The sequence below is a fragment of the Aquarana catesbeiana genome, linkage group LG07, assembly GCF_042186555.1.
Source record: "Aquarana catesbeiana isolate 2022-GZ linkage group LG07, ASM4218655v1, whole genome shotgun sequence".
Classification (NCBI taxonomy): domain Eukaryota; kingdom Metazoa; phylum Chordata; class Amphibia; order Anura; family Ranidae; genus Aquarana; species Aquarana catesbeiana.
The window spans coordinates 62,959,058-62,979,734 of NC_133330.1; the positions used below are offsets into that span (position 1 = coordinate 62,959,058).

The following is a 20,677-nucleotide window of genomic DNA, read 5'->3' on the forward strand; positions in this document are numbered from 1 at the left end:
GCCCAGCTCTAATGAGGATATCGTCTTTGGACGCAGTGTACTGCAGGCAGCAGTATAAGTCCTCTAGTCTCTTAGTGCCCTACTTTTGTTGTATCTCCCTCCCTTCAGTTGGCATTGCTTTGGGACATCCGACATAGTAACTACTATGACTCTGTGTCCCGTGATGTACGATAAGAAAATAGGATTTTTAAAACAGCTTACTTGTAAAATCCTTTTCTTTGAAGTATATCACGGGACACAGAGGCCCCTCCCTTCTTTTTGGTATACACGTGCATTGCTTTGCTACAAAACTGAGGTACTCCCAGTAGTGGGAGGGGTTATATAGGGAGTGGACTTCTTGTCTTAGGGTGTGCCAGTGTCCATCACCTGAAGGTGGCCTATAACCCACATAGTAACTACTATGGCTCTGTGTCCCGTGATGTACTTCAAAAAAAAGGATTTTACAGGTAAGGTGTTTTAAAAATCCAATTTTTGGGGGGGATTTTCTGTGATGTCTGTCTGATACAAACAGCAATAAATCCTCATATGCACTGGTTTCTATTGTGCAGCCATGATGCATCGCTTTTTTTTCACTTTTTTTGACGTTACCAAAAAAAATGAACCCCATGAGCAACAGCTGTTACAACACACTGCGTTGTTATGTAGGGTGACCAGACATTCCTGGTTTCTGGGGACCATCCCCAATTTTAGGGACCTGTTCTGGGAAGAAATTTCCCTGGATAAAAGAACGTGTCCCTGATTTCTCGCCAGCTTTAATAATGGCATCTCCAGCATGGGCAGCTGCAGGGTCCATCCTACTATGCTCAGGTGTCATTAAACCATACCGCTTTATTACCCTCCCCCTAACAGTGATTGGCCACAACCAACATTTAGTGTGACACAGTTTGAATGCCCCTATTATCCCCACCACCTGCTCCGCCTCTGACCACCCCCAAAAAATGTGGGCATAGTTAATAGAGTTTCGGCAGATTTTATTTTAAAAATCTGGTAATCTTTTTGTAACTTTGCTTGTATAACAATGCAGACTTCTGTTTGTATGCAACGTACACCAATGCACCTGTATGTTGTGAGCAGGGCACATAAAGAACAATTGTCTTCTCTGTGTCCCTGCATTGATTTAGTTTATCACACCCGATGTGAACAATCCATAAAAATGCAAAATTAGGCTTATTAGGTAGTCCCTATCCCCAGATTAAAAATGCTACATTACAGAGCAACCACATTGGAAGAAAAAAGTACTTGTCCTACAGGAAACTTGTAATGAGACAAATACATAGGCTACCATTGCTGATTTCCTTCTCGAAGGCTGGTTGCCTGAGTTTCTATGCATCACTGACCTGCAGCAAGTAAAGTCCCCGAGCTATGTGCATGTTCTAGGTTAAAACTGTATGCTGGCTTTAAGTAAAGCCGGCTTTACATGGATCAAATTTCATTAGGAACCAGCCAAAATGAAGCTATGGGTGGCCTTTTCAGCACCCCCTATCTGACAACAATCTGAAAATGGAAGGAGCCAGGCAGAAAATTGTCAGCCAAACAGCGCCTGAATCCAATCAGATGCAGGCACTGTTCCAGGTATTCAGACAGCAGTGGGTGCCAGCTGTCACAATACAACAGCCGGCCATGGTGATTCCTCCATCCACTGTGTTTAGTAGCGATGAGGTTGGATTCAGGCTTGGGTTTGGTTGAACCCGAAAGATATCATTGCTAGGCCAATGAGCTGCGGACAGGAGATTCCTCACCACAAAGCTGATGTACACAAAGAAGCAGGGATGCCTGTGACATCATTGACCTTATATGGGAACATGTCCATGTTAGGTCAATGTCATTGGCCATATTTGGTCAGTGTTGTTGCAAGCATCCCCGCCTCTTTGTGTACATCAGCTGTGAGGTGGGGAATCTCCTGCCCTCAGCTCTATGGCCCATCAATGGCAGCTCACTTCTGGGTTTGGACACTATTGGTTGTCATGGATGGAGTATATGACAGATTTCTCTTGTTCAGCCCACCTACATTTGGACCCCAGTCCTTCTTTAACAATTTATTGCTGACTCCTTGCATTCCATGTCAGTGTTATAAAAGTACTCACTGATAACTTATATTGTGATTGTTTTAGCATGTGTCTAGATGGCTTCCAACAGAACTTCACAACTCCCCCCCGGGGAGCATCTGAGAGCGCACTTACCTCCACTCATCCTACCGACGATATCGACTAGTGCTACCAACAAGAAGCTGATGAGACACAAAAGAAGCCGTGAGCAGCAAAAGACCCTCAATGAAATCATGTAAGTTCTGTACTGAGCTCTGGGACCAGATCCCGTTAGTGTGCAAGGTGATGACAGCGATGTCAATGCTCTGTAAGCATGTCACAAGTCACAAAGTAACATATCATTCAGTTGTATTGGCCGCAGGATTGCATCTGTATTCAGTTTTTTTTGGCCACAGGATTGTGGTGGATTGCACTGCACCATGCTCTGCAGAAAAAAGTACTGCACACTAATTTTTTCAATGCACACCACTGCAGAGCAACGATGTGAACTGCCATGATAGGGAACAAGGTTTTTTGCCTTGTCTACGTGTTGGGACTGCATTGGCCAAGGCAGCCCAAAGTAGCCCAATGCAGCTGATATGAATAAACCCTAAAGGTGGAGAGCTGTGCAGTGGGCTGTCTGTATACAACCTGAACTTATGCTTGTATCTTATTAAACAATAAAATGACCCAGAACAAGCATGTATCAAGTAAAGTTGGAAGTCGGAATCGCCATCATTTCAGTTAAATTACGAAAGCCAGAGGATCAGTATGGGTGCCAAACAGTGACCATTTTCAGAAGGAGAGGTCAGCAATGACAGCCTCCATATTGCACTCAGTATCCTTTAGGCTGGAATCCCCTCTTTCCCTGTGTGGTAATGGAAATGCATGCTCTATATGTGCATTACAGTGTACTGACATTCAGTCCAGTGGCATTCCAACACATACTGTATATACATTGTTAACCAATGCACCTATTAGTCAGCGCACCACAGTAAATGTATGTATGTATGTATGTATATGCATTGTGGAGTGCTGCGTTGCCCAAAAAAAATGCAGGTACATTTTTTTTGTGCGTCAACCAGAAAGAATTCCAGGTATGGTATATTTTTACAAAGGTACATTGGTCCAGCTTGGACCAATGTGTGTGTGTGTGTGTGTGTGTGTGTATATATATATATATATATATATATATATATATATATATATATATATATACATACAGTATCTCACAAAAGTGAGTACACCCCTCATATTTTTGTAAAAATTGTATTATATCTTTTCATGTGACAACACTGAAGAAATTACACTTTGCTACAATGTAAAGTAGTGAGTGTACAGCTTGTATAACAGTTTAAATTTGCTGTCCCCTCAAAATAACTCACACAGCCATTAATGTCTAAACCGCTGGCAACAAAAGTGAGTACACCCCTAAGTGATAATGTTCAAATTCCATTCCAGGAGAATGACCTCCTATGCAGCAGAGCAGCTACTCAGCGCATGACCTGGAAACTAGTGGAGATTTAGATCTAGATATACAGTATGCATAGTTACATTGATCAAAGCTGGACCAATTAAGTATGTAAAAATCTCGATACCTGGAATTATTCTTTATAGGTCCAATCAAAGTGAACAGGCTGTAGGCCAAAGCACAAAAAAAACACATTAAAGCGTAAGTCCAGGAATTATCCAAACATACCCTTAAACTCCCCTATCCCCCTCTAGATCATGTCCCAACACTATTTTTCCTTTTACCTTGTTCCTGTATCAAGTAATAGCTTTTATTACTCACTGTGACATAATCGCATAATCACATGGTATAAGCAGCATGTAGAAGGGCACAAAATTGCAATGTGATCTCAAGGCAAAACTGCAAATAAACATTTATACGTTGTGTGAGCCAAGCTCTGAATATGTGACCAGTCTTAGCTGTTTGCCCTGTAATGACTTATTAGTCATTACAAATCCAATAGTCATTGACAACTGATTAATTCCTGCAGGGGAAACTGTTTAGAGCTTAGTTCCTGTTGACATAGACATGCCCCCAAAACTACTTCTCCCAAGTGTGCTTTTCCTTTCTTCTGTAGAGCAGCAGTCAGGGCTGGCAGCCCTGCATGGAACTAAGTGCAGAAAAGAAAATGCACTATTGTTAGCTCAAACAGGACAATAATGCCCCGTACACACAGTCGGATTTTCAGACGGAAAATGTGTGATAGGACCTTGTTGTAGGAAATTCCGACCGTGTGTAGGCTCCATCACGCATTTTCCATCGGATTTTCCGACACACAAAGTTTGAGAGCAGGCTATAAAATTTTCCGACAACAAAATCAGTTGTCGGAATTTCGGATCGTGTGTACACAAATCCGACGCACAAAGTGCCACGCATGCTCAGAATAAATAAAGAGATGAAAGCTATTGGCTACTGCCCCGTTTATAGTCTCGACGTACGTGTTTTATGTCACCGCGTTCAGAATGATCGGATTTTCCGTCAACTTTGTGTGACCGTGTGTATGCAAGACAAGTTTGAGCCAACATCCATCGGAAAAAATCCTAGGATTTTGTTGTCGGAATGTCCGATCAATGTCCGACCGTGTGTACGGGGCATAAGAGTTCACTGGATTTCTGGCAGATCCACATGTATTTTTCTGTACTAGCAGGGTGAATGGGATAAAACATGAGGAATTGTTCATGTATTGTTCATAATGTACTGAATATGTTTATATGTACAGTATCTCACAAAAATGAGTACACCCCTCACATTTTTGTAAATATTTTATTATATCTTTTAATGTGACAACACTGAAAAAATGAGACTTTGCTACAATGTAAAGTAGTGAGTGTACAGCTTGTATACCAGTGTAAATTTGCTGTCCCCTCAAAATAACTCAACACACAGTTATTAATGTCTAAACTGCTGGCAACAAAAGTGAGTACACCCCTAAGTGAAAATGTCCAAATTGGACCCAATTAGCCATTTTCCCTCCCCGGTGTCATGTGACTCGTTAGTGTTACAAGGTCTCAGGTGTGAATGGAGAGCAGGTGTGTTAAATTTGGTATTATAGCTCTCACGCTCTCATACTGGTCACTGGAAGTTCAACATGGCACCTCATGGCAAAGAACTCTATGAGGATCTGAAAAAAAGAATTGTTGCTCTACATAAAGATGGCCTAGGCTATAAGAAGATTGCCAAGACCCTGAAACTGAGCTGCAGCACAGTGGCCAAGACCATATAGTGGTTTAACAGGACAGGTTCTGCTCAGAACAGGCCTCGCCATGGTCGACCAAAAAAGTTGAGTGCACGTGCTCAGCATCATATCCAGAGGTTGTCTTTGGGAAATAGACATATGAGTGCTGCCAGCATTGCTGCAGAGGTTAAAGGGGTGGGGGGTCAGGCTGTCAGTGCTCAGACCATATGCCGCACACTGCATCAAATTGGTCTGCATGGCTGCCGTCCCAGAAGGAAGCCTCTTCTAAAGATGATGCACAAGAAAGCCTGCAAACAGTTTGCTAATGACAAGCAGACTAAGGACATGAATTACTGGAACCATGTCCTGTGAACTGATGAGACCAAGATAAACTTATTTGGTTCCGATGGTGTCAAGCGTGTGTGGCGGCAACCAGGTGAGGAGTACAAAGACAAGTTTGTTTTGCCTACAGTCTAGCATGGTGGTGGGAGTGTCATGGTCTGGGGCTGCATGAGTGCTGCCGGCACTGGGGAGCTACAGTTCATTGAGGGATCCATGTATGCCAACATGTACTGTGACATACCGAAGCAGAGCATGATGCCCTCCCTTAGGAGACTGGGCCGCAGGGCAGTATTCCAACATGATAACGACCCCAAACATCTCCAAGATGACCACTGCCTTGGTAAAGAAGCTGAGGGTAAAGGTGATAGATTAGCCAGGCATGTCTCCAGACCTAAACCCTATTGAGCATCTGCGGGGCATCCTCAAACGGAAGGTGGAGGAGCGCAAGGTCTCTAACATCCACCAGCTCTGTGATGTCATCATGGAGGAGTGGAAGAGGACTCCAGTGGCAACCTGTGAAGCTCTGTTGAATTCCATGCCCAAGAGGGTTAAGGTAGTGCTGGAAAATCATGGTGGTCACACAAAATATTGACACTTTGGGCCCAATTTGGACATTTTCATTTAGGGGTGTACTCACTTTTGCTGTCAGTGGTTTAGACATTAATGGCTGTGTGTTGAGTTATTTTGAGGGGACAGCAAAATTTACACTGTTATACAAGCTGTACACTCACTACTTTACATTGTAGCAAAGTGTCATTTCTTCAGTGTTGTCACATGAAAAGATATAATAAAATATTTACAAAAATGTGAGGGGTGTACTCACTTTTTTGTGAGATACTGTATACTGTATATGAATGGGCCTTTCATTTTATGGTCTTTAGTTTCAAGATGTGTTCTCTGTATTGTAGAATGAAGGAGGCTTTAAAGGCTTATGAAGAAACTGTCTCTGAGAACAAAAGGAGGGTGCCCACACCTCCAGAGCCACAGCTCCCATCAACTGTAAGTGTAATCCTTCTTTAAGAAGCTCTTTCCCTCCCAAAAAAACTGCGCCCAAAAAGTAGCCTGGAATAGAAGATGATTTATTCTCACCTATCCCTACGTCCATTATTCAAATCTTTATTCTCGAAGAACTACAGCCTCCTACAGAATCTTCGTGTCCCACATTTGGAAGTGTCAGATGCCTGTGTCCCCCCTGTCTGTGCTCTGTGGTTCCATCCACTGGCCCCTACGTCATTACTGTGATGTTGGTGCCAGCAAATAGAACCACAGCACACTGCGGTACAGTTGGTCATCCATCTCTTCTATAGGTGTTGGATGTGAATAATATGCCTGGGGCCGTAGCTCTGTAAGACAGCGAAGATCTAATGAGTTGAGTGTGAGAGTAGGCTAGGTGGGATGGAAGAGTGTTAATTACCTTCTTCTGGCTGTCCTTTGGGTACATTTGATTGACAGAGTTGCTTTAAATGGCCGCAGTGGTGATTTAAATAGTTTGGATATGTTACGCTAACCCCACCTCCCTAGCCCTCCTAACCTTTTGTATTCTATAACTCCCACACCGGCTACTTACATACCTCAGGAGGATAGCCTCTGTCTTCTCTAAATAGTGGTTTTATTCATGTTCTCTGGTCAGGAAATTGACAATAAAATTAAGTTGGAGTAATGATTTGTTTATTCTGTTTTACAGATGAACAGTGAGCAAAGGAAACTCAGGGTAAGAACTCATTTTAGGTTGCACGCCATTGTTTGATTATAGAGGAATAAAACAATCTGCCAACACATGAGGAACTGACCTCCTCTGAACCAACTCTACATCCTAGTCCTTGCACAAATGCAATACAAAACTTGCATAAATACAATGTTTACAAAACTTACATAGTTTAGAAAAAGTCTTGATGCATTTTGCACCTTAGTGCTTGCTCATAAGGCTTATAGGTAAGAACTAAAGTGCGAAATGCATCAAGGTTTTTCATAGCACAGTATGGGCTGATGGCAGTTGTTTTGAATAAAAAGCTTGCTGGTTTCTGGACTTTGCTGTCAAGGATTTTTTTTTTTTTAACTTTTTCATTTATTTAAGAAGACAACACAATAACTAATATAGTAGAAAAGTCAAGTTTGTATCAGATACATCATAAATCTATAATACAATGGGTTATCTGACTTTATCAACATCACACAAAAGCATATATGCTTCCCGACTACCTTCTCAGACTTCTATGCCCTAAACCAGAATTGGGGTATAAAAAGGGTAAAAGGCTTCCCATCTCAAAATCGGATAGGCCTGATGTTCAAGTTTCTTTAACAATAGATATGTTATGAGAAGAAGAAGCAGGTAAGAGTAGGAGGAATATAAAGACCTAAAAGAAAGGTACTTTTGTAAAGAAAGACTAGGAGGGGTCAGGGAAGGAGGGGGGGGGGGGGGTTGTTTTTGAGTTTAGAGGAAATGGGGAAGGGAAATAAAAGAGGAAGGTGGGGATGCTTGAACCTGCCCTGCCTGGCCAACCACATGCTTGCCATAAGAGATTAATGATCACTGTCTGGATCACAAGGAGTTTTTTTATTATATTTGGGACAAGTTAACAACTAACAAGCAAACACTGGTGTCTTTGTTATTGGCAGATGCCGTTAATAAAAAATTACTCGCTGGCATCTTGTATCCCTTGTGTTGCTTTTCAGCGGGACCTCCCCAGGTCTGGCCTCCAAAGGTGTCGCACTTGACTTAAGCATCATCTGAGTGTCTTCATACTTCACCTGAATTCTCCCTATCGTATAAAAGATTAAAAATTCAACAGTGATAGTGAGATACCCTCATGATAGCAAAACTAGGCAAGTGGTATGGAGATTTCAGTTTTGGTAGTACCCTAGATACCAAAAAAAAAAAGTAGTGTGGATTTAAGCTGGTGGCACCCATCCAAGACTAACCCTTTAAAATGAAATAACTGGTAGATGCTGTTGATCAGAAAATCATGTAATTCTGGTGATGCATCTCTATCAACATCCTTTTAAAGCATATTCAAATTCAAAAAGCAAGCATTTAATATCCTGCAGTATACCAGTTCTTATATGGGGTGGCTGCACTCTTTTCAGTCTTTTTTAATGTATTTTCATCTGGTAATCCTATCAATAACACACTTCCTGTCCTAGGGGGGCTATGCTTAGTCCACTGTATTTATGCTAAGAACCACTGTTGTAGTCCAGTCTAATGTCTGCCTTTGTTTATCTCATGGGGGGGGGGGGGGGGGGATTAGTCGTTTACAGAAAGAAGATAATACTGATTGTTTTCAGTTCAGCTCACAAATAAGTGAGAAGGACACTACATTTCTGGCGAGCTCAAGAGTTTTATTTCTGTACTTGCTGAAAATGTTCTTAGCCTAAGAAAATAATGAAATCTAATGCAGCCACCACATGTAAGAACTGACAAGATACAATATATTACATTTTTGTTCTTGGGTTTAGATGTCCGAACTGTCGCTTTTCAAAAGGAGTTTCTACTTGCAGTAAAAAAAGGGAGAACACATCACTTTCATTTAATGTTCAGAAGATTTAGACCCCAGTTCATTAATCAACTAGAGGCAAACTGGAGCCCTCTGAATTGATTGGATTTGTGTAAAACCTCTTTGTTTATATAGGTGGATCTCTTGCTGTAAGATATTCTCTCTTGCAGATGAATTACCTGTACATGAAGAAGTGTGTGGAGTCCAGCCCCGTGGTGCCCATCCAGAAGCACTGGCTAAGCTCAATGCTATCCCTGGTGCCCCAGTCGCTGCAGAAGGGCAAGGATAGGGAGGTTCTTATTCAGGACCTTTTAGAGGAAGTTTCACAAGACTTTGAAAAGAGCATGAAGAGACACCTGGGTGAATATTTTTTGACTGAATTTAATTTAATTTGAGAATTTTGGTAATTCCCAATGTGTTCCTTTAAATATAACCTTGCTGGGCTGTTCTTTGTATACTGAGAAGAGTAAAAACTGTAAATGCTGCCACTGAAAAGCGGGATGGGGGGGTTTTAAATCCTCCAGATAATGTGTTGGTGATGCTTGTATGGTGAAGGACTATGTCATTCCAGTTCCCTGCTAAGAAGAAAGCTGTTTGTTGCTCCTGTCTATCTGTCATTCAAGGTATACCTGTAGCCGTAGCATACCATGTGACTGCCCAATGCCAGCCGTAGACGGTTCAAATCTTGGCTGGTTCAGCAGGAACCGTTCGCAATTCGATCTGTGTGTGGGCAGGCTGAATGTACCCTAGTTGATCGATCAACTTGGGTACAACCAGCCTGCTGGACTGGTATAGCCGCTAGCAATAATCTCTGTCTTGTCCCGACAGGGATAGCTTCCCCCACCCCCTCACCGGGAAGAGACAATGGCTCGGCGCTATTTGTGTTGACAGGGGGAATCGAGTCTCTTTTGCACCGTGTATGGTCTGCCTAAGTCGAAAGATGTTTATTGCTCCTGTCTATCTGTCATCCAAGGGTATAACTATGGCTATAGCAGACCATGTGATTGCCTGGGGGCTCTTTCACTCTAGTGGTTGGGGAACAGTAAAACCCTGTGGTTAAGTTGCGGTTTTACTGCCCCCCAAGTTAAATAATCCAAAAATGTACATTTTTAGGTGTCAAATAAAATGTAATAAAGAAATAACATACATTTTGTGTGATGAGCTATATTATTAAATCTTTTTTGGGTGCAGATTTCAGTTTATTGGCCTTTTTTTAAGTACAAAGAAGCCTCTCTTTTATGCAACACGTGGTCACTTACCATGAAGAGGGACTAAACTCTTTCAATCAACATTAACTATTTTTAACCCTTATGCTGCTAGCCTTAGTAAATAGATAGTAAGGTACAGTAAAACTTTGGATTGCGAGTAACTTAATCTGCGAATGTTTTGCAAGAAGAGCAATTTTTTTTTAAATACAAGTAGCGTCACGTCACAAGTGAATATAAAAGAGAAGAAAGTGCCTCTAAGTGTAGCAATATGATTACATTTAATGAAAGTACAACATTTAGCAACTCACATGGTTGATGATAAAAACAGGCACATCTAAGTATGCAGGCATCTGGGGTAAAGCTGTCCACATAGAACGTCCTCTGCACCGCCATCAACGTCATCCCTTCCACGCTGCACTTCCGAGCGCTTCAAGCCTCGCTTTCAGATTGCTCTACTGCAGAGTAGTCTTCCTGGTCTAGATTGCAGACTGACAGCAGTGAGAGCGGGCTCCTGCTGGATTTTGCTTCCAATCCCCTTGTGGAGGCTGCCATTTGTAAATGGACATTTTATGGTTACACAACCTATCACAGTGATGACGAACCTTGGCACCCCAGATGTTTTGGAACTATATTTCCCATGATGCTCAAGTACACTGCAGAGTAGATAAGCATCATGGGAAATGTAGTTCCAAAACATCTGGGGTGCCAAGGTTCGCCATCACTGACCTATCGCATTGCTATAATCTTATTATATGGACTATGAACTGAAGCAGTACAAAGTAAGGTCTGCTTATAATTTCAAAGCCCCTGTCTACTCACCTGCTGACTGTATCTCCAAAGGGTACAAGTGATAGAAAAGTAAAATTTTATAATTAGTATACCTTCCACATCACTTGAGGGGACAGTATCACTATCACTATCCTTCTGGGGAGATTACAGATTAACATTGTACACAGCCAGTTGTGGTCTGCTGTTATGTGTGTATGTTATCGCACATCTTATTGTAAGTTTGCACAAACGCAAACAAAATACATAGATGTGAAAAAAGCTTTTCATTTGACGATTCCTTGGACTGGGATTTCTTGCGATCATAATTGTGTTAATTGTTATATCACAGTATATTGTTTTATTCTATTTTCCTGTTTAGTGAAAAGTATTTTGGTGAAACCAGAAGTAAAAGGTCTGGAATCAGAAGATTCTGATCTGTTGCCTGAGGATCTCACGTAAGTAATCCTTATCTTTAGAAAATAAGGTAATTCTGACGAGGAGGTAGACCTTTATATTGTTGCATTAATTATAAGGATGTCAATGTTCTGTCTTTAGTCTATATATCTATCCCTTACCTGTCCAAATCCAATGATATTTAACAATACAAGCTTTTTAGTGGGACTGTTTTTTGTAAAGGTATCCAAGTGGTATTATAAAATGTATTCCTTGCTTTATTCAATGGGATATAAGGGTAAAATGCATTGTCATTTCAGGGGTTTGGATTACTCTAAGCCATGGCATCAGAGTTTTGTGCAAGCCAAAAATGAGATCCAGAAGAATTTGCACCCACTCCATCCAGCCTTAAGGACCATGCTAGAACTGGGCTACTCTACTTTTTCAAGTCTACTCATTGCTGATCTCTCTGGTTACAGGTAAAATGAATGGGCCTTGTTTTATGTAGGTAGTACACTAATGAGACTGATAGTCAGCACACATGGAATAATATTACTTGCACTGACATAAAGTCTAGGGCTGTGTAACATTAATTTGCTCTGTGTACACATTTTTTTCTTTAGAGGTATATTTTCAGTTAACATATTTTTGTTTAATATCCTGCTGTTTAGTTTAAAGTAAATTTCATGTTTTTTTTTTTTTAAAGGAAAAGGTTTGGGACTTTAAATGAAGCACGTGACACATAGCCGGTAGAGAGATCAAATACACGATGGCACATTTATTCTTTCATATATATATATATATATATATATATATATATATATATATATATATATGGATATCATGATGGCATATTATCATAATTCATATATATACAGATGTTATGAATAATACATTGCAATATAAGGTAAAATTGTGAGCTGGCTTGTAATCCATATCATAAAATATATATTAAAATCATTAATGATTGCAGAAAGTTCATAATAATCGTAGCATTAAATGCAGGATTATATTGCATTTAAAAAAGCTTGGCACGTGCGTTTCGTGGAATTCACTTCACTTCTTCAAGGTGCGTATCTGCAAAAAAATATATAGATACCAATGCAGTTTTGATGGTTAACTCAAAAAAGAAAAAGGGGGAAGAAAAAGTGTCTATTCTTGAATTACTTATAAGTCAGCTCCAGATTTCCTCTGGGGGTTTGCACGTGTGTGCCTTGGGTTTCCACGGGCCACTGCCACAGCTCCCGGGACAGACACATCACCGGCAGCACTCAATTTGCAACACTGCATGCTGAATCTTGAGCTGACCCGTAAGCCGTAAGTAACTCAGGGATGGACACTTTTTTTCCCCTCTTTTTCTTTTTTGAGTTAACCATGAAAACTACATTGGTATCTACAGTATATGTTTTTTGCAGATACATACCTTGCATCTGCTCCTAAAGAAGTGGAGTGAATTCCACGAAACGCACATGCCAAGCTTATTTAGATGCATTATAATCATGTGTTTACAGCTTCGATTAGTATGAACTTTCTGCAATCAATAATGATTTTAATATATATTTTATGATATGGATTACAAGCCAGCTCACAATTTTACCTTATATTGCAATATATTATTAATGACATTTGTATATGTGTGTGTGTGTATATATATATATATATATATATATATATATATATATATATATATATATATATATATATATATGAATTATGATAATATGCCATCATGATATCTGTATTTATATATATATATATATATATATATATATATATATATATATATGAATGAAATAATAAATGTGCCATCATGTATTTGACCATTCTATCAGCTATGTGTCACGTGCTTCAATTAAAATTTCAGATTCAGGGATGGAGGCATGCGACTATATTATGTCACGGGCCTCATTTAAAGTCCCAAAACCCTGCATATACCCAAGAAATTTTCATGCAACCTTGTTTAGAGGGCCGAGTTGGGGACAGATGTGTGGCCAGGTAGGGAGCTCAGTAAGGTTGCAAATGTGGTTTTACGAGACACAGCATTACTGAGCTGCACTGAGAATAGAGGGGTTCATTTACTACAAGAGCAGTTGCTCCAGAGCTTAGTAAATGAGCAGAAGCTCTTCTCACTTCCACCATCCAATCATGTGCAAGCAAAAAATTAGTTTTTTTAATTTTCTTTGCACGTGATTGGATATTCTTTGCAAAGTGAAGCTTTACCTCGTTTACTAAGCTCTGGAGCAACTGCACTTTGCAAAGTTCCCAGTCTTTCTGCCTTTAGTAAATCAACCCCAAAGTTTTTGATACTGCCAGTCCAGGATGCAAACAATATAACTTTTGCTATTTCACTTCCTCATCTTAGCAAAATAATTTATAGACCAGATTTAAAGTATACGTCAAAAAAAAAGAAGGATAGCAGGCGCAAACAGAAGGTCCTTCACTAGGGCAAGCTGATCCAGGAGCTGAAGCATGCTCTAACTCACATAGGAAATAAGAACAGAGGAAAAAGTGCCTCTAAGTGCTGTAGACCAGTATATTTATTAAACCCAAGTTGCTAGGGCCACTCAGATTAACATGGTTAAGAGCAGGCTCATCATGAAGGTCAGGGACGCCAGGCTGGGTGTGTGCAAAAGGTGGACCCTGGGTATCCTGCTGGTAGTGCACCAGGAATGAGGAAGAGGCTGGCCTGTTTCTCCCCAGTGGTGAGCTCCAGAGTGCAGTGTGGAGTGCAGCATTGGCAGAGTGACTTCACCAAAGACCAGAATGCAGTGTGACACATTTCACAGCATGTGCCGTGACGCTATGTGGCATGCGTTCACCTTTAGGCATAGTAAGGTCCATGAGAGCTCTAGATTTTTACCAGCTGGCCTGAAACGAACTACAAAAACCAGCTGGTCTGGATTACATTAAAGTGGTATTAAAAGTACATATAAGATAAATTGATTAAAAACATGTAGAAATAAATAAATATATAAAGAATAATCCACACCAATAAGGAATTCATCAAAACAATAATAGCAGATATAAGGCATAAATATTTATCATGTAAGTCATTTCATCTGAAAAACAATAATGTAATTCCCCACCTGAAGAAGTATGATTGTATAATATATAATACATTTTAAAAAATTTAAATAAACAAAAAAAAATAACCCAGATAGCAAGCAATTGTGCTATAAGTTTGAAACTGACTTGCTAAGCTCTTGGTAGACTTGCCAGGCTTCACAAGTTTGTTGCACAATTTCAGCAAGTCCGCATTGCATGACTCCAGATCAACTTTCTTTTCAAACATTCTGGAAGTCTTCTGCAAATTCTGGTTCAGTTATGTTGTGCAATAGTCATCCTACCACAGGGGTCACTGTAGCTGAATTTTCATGCTGTAGATTTGCAGAGCTCTTGCTGTAGACTCACCACTGCAACTTTGCTCTTGCTAGAGAAGAGCCATGCAAATTTGCTACAAATTGAAAAAGTGTCAACTAGAACTTGTGCTTCACATGCTCTGCAAGTGTACAACTTGCCAATAAAAATGTGCAGTAAGTTAACAGACTTACAATTCAACACTGCCACAAATTTGTGGCAAGTTATCCTTGCTATCTGGGAAACTGATTTTTAAATAAATGGATCCAAAACAAGGTCAAAATACACTGTATGTATAAAATACTTATTCGCTATATGGGTACTTACTATTGTGTTATAAGCAAGACCGTCCCAGACTAGAAGAGTTATGCCTGTAAATAATAATGGATTTAGTTGCAGTGGTATAATAATGATGGGGATGTGATGGTTTATTTCAGATTGTAAACATATGTCATCCTGAGAAAAAGCAGCAACAAGGGTAGATGATGGTTACTATAGTCAGGAAAAAGAATGCTATATAATTGTCCTTACATCTTATTCTTCATTTAATCCACAGGGGGAAAGTGTGTCCAGGACAAAGATCCAAACAGTCCCTCTTTGGCAGAGCCTTTGGAGAGCCTTTTTTTGTTTTCTTTATAAGTGATCACATATTCTCTGTTCTCAGAGAACAGAAAAAATTTGATCACTTATAAAGAAAACAAAAAAAGAGAGGGGGGGGGGGGAGTATTAGCCGAAGTCTAGCATTGAAGGACAGATAGGCTGTTCTCCCAGCACAGTCAAAAAATTGACCACACTGGGATAGATGTGCACGCATGGCTAACGTGGTCAGCTTGAGCTAGGAAAGCAAGTGAACTGGCAGGATCACTAGATATTTCACACAAAGAAAGCAATACAAAGAGAACAGATTACTTTTTAACACACGTACATGGTACAACAGGCACATATCGGGAATAGAAAATGTTGGGGTATCATTTTCTTTAAGTATAATATAATACTAGATCAAGCAAAATTGTATGGGGGAAAAGTAGGCCATCAAGATAATTATCTTTACAAAATATTTTTTGCATGTGCTGTGTGGCTAAGAATAAAGTGGTCAGTGAAGGTGTTACAATAAAAGGGACCTAGAGGGGTCTAAAATAGCTGAAGACTTTGTTTAAAGGGCTGTGTCAGGGATGGATCTGTGGCCGGGTGGGTAGTTCAGTAACGTTGCACCTGTGGTTTTACCAGGTTCAGCATACTGAACTGCGCTGATAATAGAGTGTTCAGTACTGCCAGCTCTGATTGCAATCTATCTCCTGTGCTGAGGCCCTAATCCTATGTAACAGCAGCTCTGTTCTTGCTGTGGCTGCTTGCACACAATGCATGCATGGGCTTTCTCCTGTCTGTATGAATAAGCCATAAAGCAGAACTTTGCCTTTCCAAGACTACAGTAATAAAAATTAAAGTTTTTTTTCCCAACCACTGAGCTTGCAAACTATTTCATGGTCTTTGCTGATTTACAGTATACTTACATATGTAAATTGCTAATTTATTCTAACAATTCTTGCAGTTACATAGTGCTGTCTGTGAATGGCTTCATTTATTGTTTCTTGGCTGAAAATCTTTCTTTCAATGGTAACCCTAAAGCATAGTTTACACTTGCAGTTTGGGGTGGTAAAAACAGAGAGTTGAGTCTTGTTTTCACCGCCACTCAAGCTGCTATAGGGGGTAAAGACATGCTGCTAGAGGCGCAATACTTTGCAAGTGGTTGCGGCATGGTGGTATAAGTTTTTAGGGGTTAAAACAGGCAATGAGGAGGGGACTTCACTGCCTGTGAAACGTCCTCTGATAAGCAATCCAGAGTGGATCACTCTTTAGCGGGCTACTGCAAGTGTAAATGAGCCCTAAGACTGAGCTAAATCCCAAGTAATGTAACTGATTTGATGAATTTTTCATGTGTCCTGGCAGATCAAAGGGGCCTGTTGAATGTGAATCACTGAAGAATAGTGTCTCCCTAGCTTGTGCAAAGACAGAAGAGAAGTTAATGAACATCTGGTACCCCAAAGTGATCAATCTTTTTACCAGTAAAGAAGCCTTGCAGCTCATTAAACCTGACAAAATAGACTCCTTCTACAGCTGTGTCACCACCCTTATGTCCAATCAGGTAAGTATAGTTATGGAACAGATAACAGTAGCACCTGTATCAAAGTGAAACAAAGTGGGGTATCCCCATTGTTCTAACCTAGGGGTCTCCAAACTTTCTAAACAATTGCCAAGTTCCCTGTCCTTCAGACTTTAGGGGGGGCGGACTGTGGCCATCGGGAGTAAAAAATGTCCCAGCATCAACTGAAGTAAACAATGCCCCATCCTTGGTGTCATTGAGAGGAATTGTGCCCCATTGTTGGTGTCAGTGAGCTCCACTGTTTATGTCATTGGTAGGAATTGTGTCCCATCATTGGTGTCATCGGCAGGAATTGTGCCCCATCATTGGTGATGTTGGATCCCATGGTTGGTGTCAGTGGGAGGAACTGTACTCCATCAATGGTATCATTGGTAGGAATTGTGCCACATCATTGGTATCATTGGGCCCCATTATTGGTATCATTTGGAGGAACTGTGCCCCAACATTGGTGTCATTGGTAGGAATTGTGCCCCTTCGTTGGTGTCAGTAAATGAAATTTTGCCCCAAGGGCTGGATAAAAGCAAGCAAAGGGCCACATCCTGACCCTGGGCCGCAGTTTGGTGACCACAGCTCTAACCCCTTCTTTGAACTGGAACATTTATCAAAAGCTATATACGCATATTCAGTAGTGTAATGATAAGCATTTGTGCAATGCATTTATTCTTAGCAACCAATTAAAGCACATTTTCCCTGATGTAACTTTGGTAAACCAAAATCTGTGTGGCTGCAATGGTGACTTCAGCTTGTATAACCTTTGCTCTTTCACCAATATGCATATGAGAAAAAATAGTTGTTTCTATCTGCAGGGGACAGAAATGACAGTTCATATACAGTTAGGTCCATATATATTTGGACACAGGCACAATTTTTGTTTTTTTCAGGAATTTACCAAAACATATTCAAGCTATAGTTATAAAATGGGCTGAAAGTGCACACTCTCAGGTTTAATTTGAGGGTATGTACATCCAAATCGGAGGAAGGGTTTAGGAATTACAGCTCTTAAGAATAGCCATCCCTCTTTTTCAAGGGACCAAAAGTAATTGGACAATTGAATCAAAAGCTGTTTCATGGCCAGGTGTGGGCTACTCCTTCATTATTTTTTCATCAATTAAGCAGGTAAAAGGTCTGGAGTTGTTTCTAAGTGTGGTATTTGCATTTGGAATCTATTGCTGTGAACCTACATCATGCATTTAAAGGAGCTGTCCATACAAGTGAAACAGGCCGTTGTAAGGCTTCAAAAACATAACAAATCCATCAGAGAGATAGCAGCAACATTAGGTGTGGCCAAATCAACAGTTTGGTACATTATGAAGAAAGACGAATGCACTGGTGAGCTCAGCAACATAAAAAGGCCTGGATGTTCATGGAAGATAACAGTGGTGGATGATCGTGGATATTTATGTTCAACCCCTTGAATTAAAGCTGAAAGTCTGCACTTCAAATTCATTTGGATTGTTTCGTTTTAATTTTATTCTGGTGGCATACAGAGCCAAAAGTATGAAAATATACTGTATATGGACCTAACTGTATATCCTATGTTTAGCTCAATCTAACTACGCTCTTTTTTTTTTTTTTTTTTGTAGATTAAAGACCTCTTACTGAGGACAGTAGAAGCTTTTGTAAAATTGTTTGACCCTGAGGATCCACAGTATTTGCCACTTTTCAAAATGCAGCTTACATTTGATGACGAGAGAATGGATTTTTATCCCAGCTTCCAGGACTTAGAAGAAGCCATTTTGTTTATTGTGACCAGAGTCTCAAAGACCTTGCAGGTATCAGTATATTTTTTAAAGCTGTTCTTTAAAGTGACATTGCCAACTTGCTTGTGCAGGGCAAAGTGTCAGTGTTCCTGCAAAGGGCATCTGCTGACACCCTTATTCTTAGCTTATCTCTTCTTCCTCTCTGTCCCTTCCTGCTTTGCAGCTGGTGAGACCCACCACTTCCAATGCGACTCTCTACCCTAGGTTCACATCCATGCGGGTGGTTGCGGGTATGGGAATTGCACCCGCTCCTGCACCCGCAATCACCCGCAGCCAAAATGTGCTGCTCTACAGAAATTCGTGGCGCTGTCATTCATTCTCAATGGCACCCCACGCTTCTCAACCTGCAGCGTATTTGCAGGTACGGGAACCGCAGGCAAATTTCATGGTGCGAAAGCACTGTGCAATTTTCATGTGGTCATATTTTGAAAAACATGGATGCAGGCACCTTTTTTTTGTATGCATGTATGCATTGCGCTGTTGGTGGAAAATGAGTGATGGGAATCTGGAGCAGCGAATTAACATCAAATTTTTTACGAAAATTGGTAAAAGTGTGAGTGAAACTTTAGCTCTGTTACAACAGGCTTATGATGAACATTCCATGAAGAAATCAAGTGTTTTTAAATGGCATAAGTGGTTTAAGGAGGGGCAGGAAGGTGTCCACAATGATGCAAGAAGTGGGCAGCAAAAAACATAAAGAATGGATGCAAATGTAGACAGAGTATGAACCCTTGTACGCTTATGCTGGTGTGTTTTTTGGATCACAAGAGGATAGTTCACTATGAGTTCACAGAACATGGTACAACAGTCAACCAACATTGTTACTTGGAAATTCTGAAAAGTTCACGGGAACCTGTTTGGAGGAAGAGCTTGGAACTCTGGCCTGACAAGTGGATTCTCCATCACGACAATGCTCCTGCACAAACATTTATTTTTTCCAGTCCATTCCAGGAATAAATTGTCACACCTCATATTTATAAATGAAATTAATGTGAGTGCCTGTTATCTGCTTCTTGTAGAGTAGAACTGGTTGCAGTCTGAGCCAGTTAGGATACAAACATATGGGCCAAGAAGACCTCCACCAAGAAAAGGAGAGGGAAGTGATGCTTCCATCAGTTTCCTGCTATTCCTTTGATACCCAGTAGAGGTTGTAGGCAGGGGGTGACCAGACGGTATCAGTAGAAAGTAGAGAAGTAGAAATAAAAATGAGGTCAGTAAACTGGCTATGTGTCAGGACTCCCTAAATTTCAAGACTGCCTTTAAAGGAGAAGTCCAGCCTGAGCTCATTCGGCTGGGCTTCTCCTATAGATCACAGAAGTGCAATTCGTTTTGCACTCCTGTGACCCAATTTCAGCAGAGAGCGGTCTGAAGTCCGCTCTCTGCTGTTGTCACCAAGATTGGTCCAGGCACCGCGTCATCCCGACTCTGGGAGTCTGAATCTGCAAGGTGCCTGGACTGATTGGTGTCTCAGCCTCTCAGCGAGAGGCTAAGACGCTGAGACAGCCACTCCCCGCCCCTCCACAGCTCAGCGCTCCAGTGAGCATGGAGGAGCAGAGCAGGAGAGCTGCTGATTGACAGGCAGCAGCTCTCTGCTTGGGGAGGTGAGAGAACCGAGCCATCGGTGGCTCAGTTCTCAGTGAAGAGGCGTCGGGGGACAGATGCAGCATCGGACTGATGCTGCATCCACCTAGGTAAGTATGATTATGGGATAAAAAAAAATCCCATACTTCTCTTTTAATATATAGGCAAAATATCATTTGTATGGCTTGACTACTTAAAGCCAAACCAAAAAAATGGATCCTGTCCATTTAAAGCATTTTATACAGCACAGTACTTGTGCTGTGTCATTTGGCCCCCTGTAATACCTGGCTGATCCTGCCAGTTTCTACCCTCCCCTGTAAACTTACCATGGTGTATCATGGCTGCTGAGCCCTGACACCTTGGTAAATTTACGTCCCTCCGTCATCCGCAGCCCTCCTGTCCTCCTA

The 20,677-nt window shown here is 40.9% G+C and overlaps 1 protein-coding gene across 1 annotated transcript in view; it reads left to right on the forward strand.

The window, feature by feature from the left end:
- The window catches only part of DNAH12 (dynein axonemal heavy chain 12), a 253,222-nt gene that overhangs the window by 48,370 nt on the left and 184,175 nt on the right, over positions 1–20,677 (forward strand). The window contains exons 2-9 of the mRNA XM_073592248.1: positions 2,112–2,280; positions 6,460–6,550; positions 7,236–7,262; positions 9,213–9,402; positions 11,398–11,473; positions 11,732–11,890; positions 16,716–16,911; positions 18,513–18,701. Of these exons, the coding sequence (XP_073448349.1) occupies positions 2,123–2,280; positions 6,460–6,550; positions 7,236–7,262; positions 9,213–9,402; positions 11,398–11,473; positions 11,732–11,890; positions 16,716–16,911; positions 18,513–18,701 (1,086 nt within the window). The 5' untranslated portion in view covers positions 2,112–2,122. The remainder of the gene's footprint in view (positions 1–2,111; positions 2,281–6,459; positions 6,551–7,235; positions 7,263–9,212; positions 9,403–11,397; positions 11,474–11,731; positions 11,891–16,715; positions 16,912–18,512; positions 18,702–20,677) is intronic.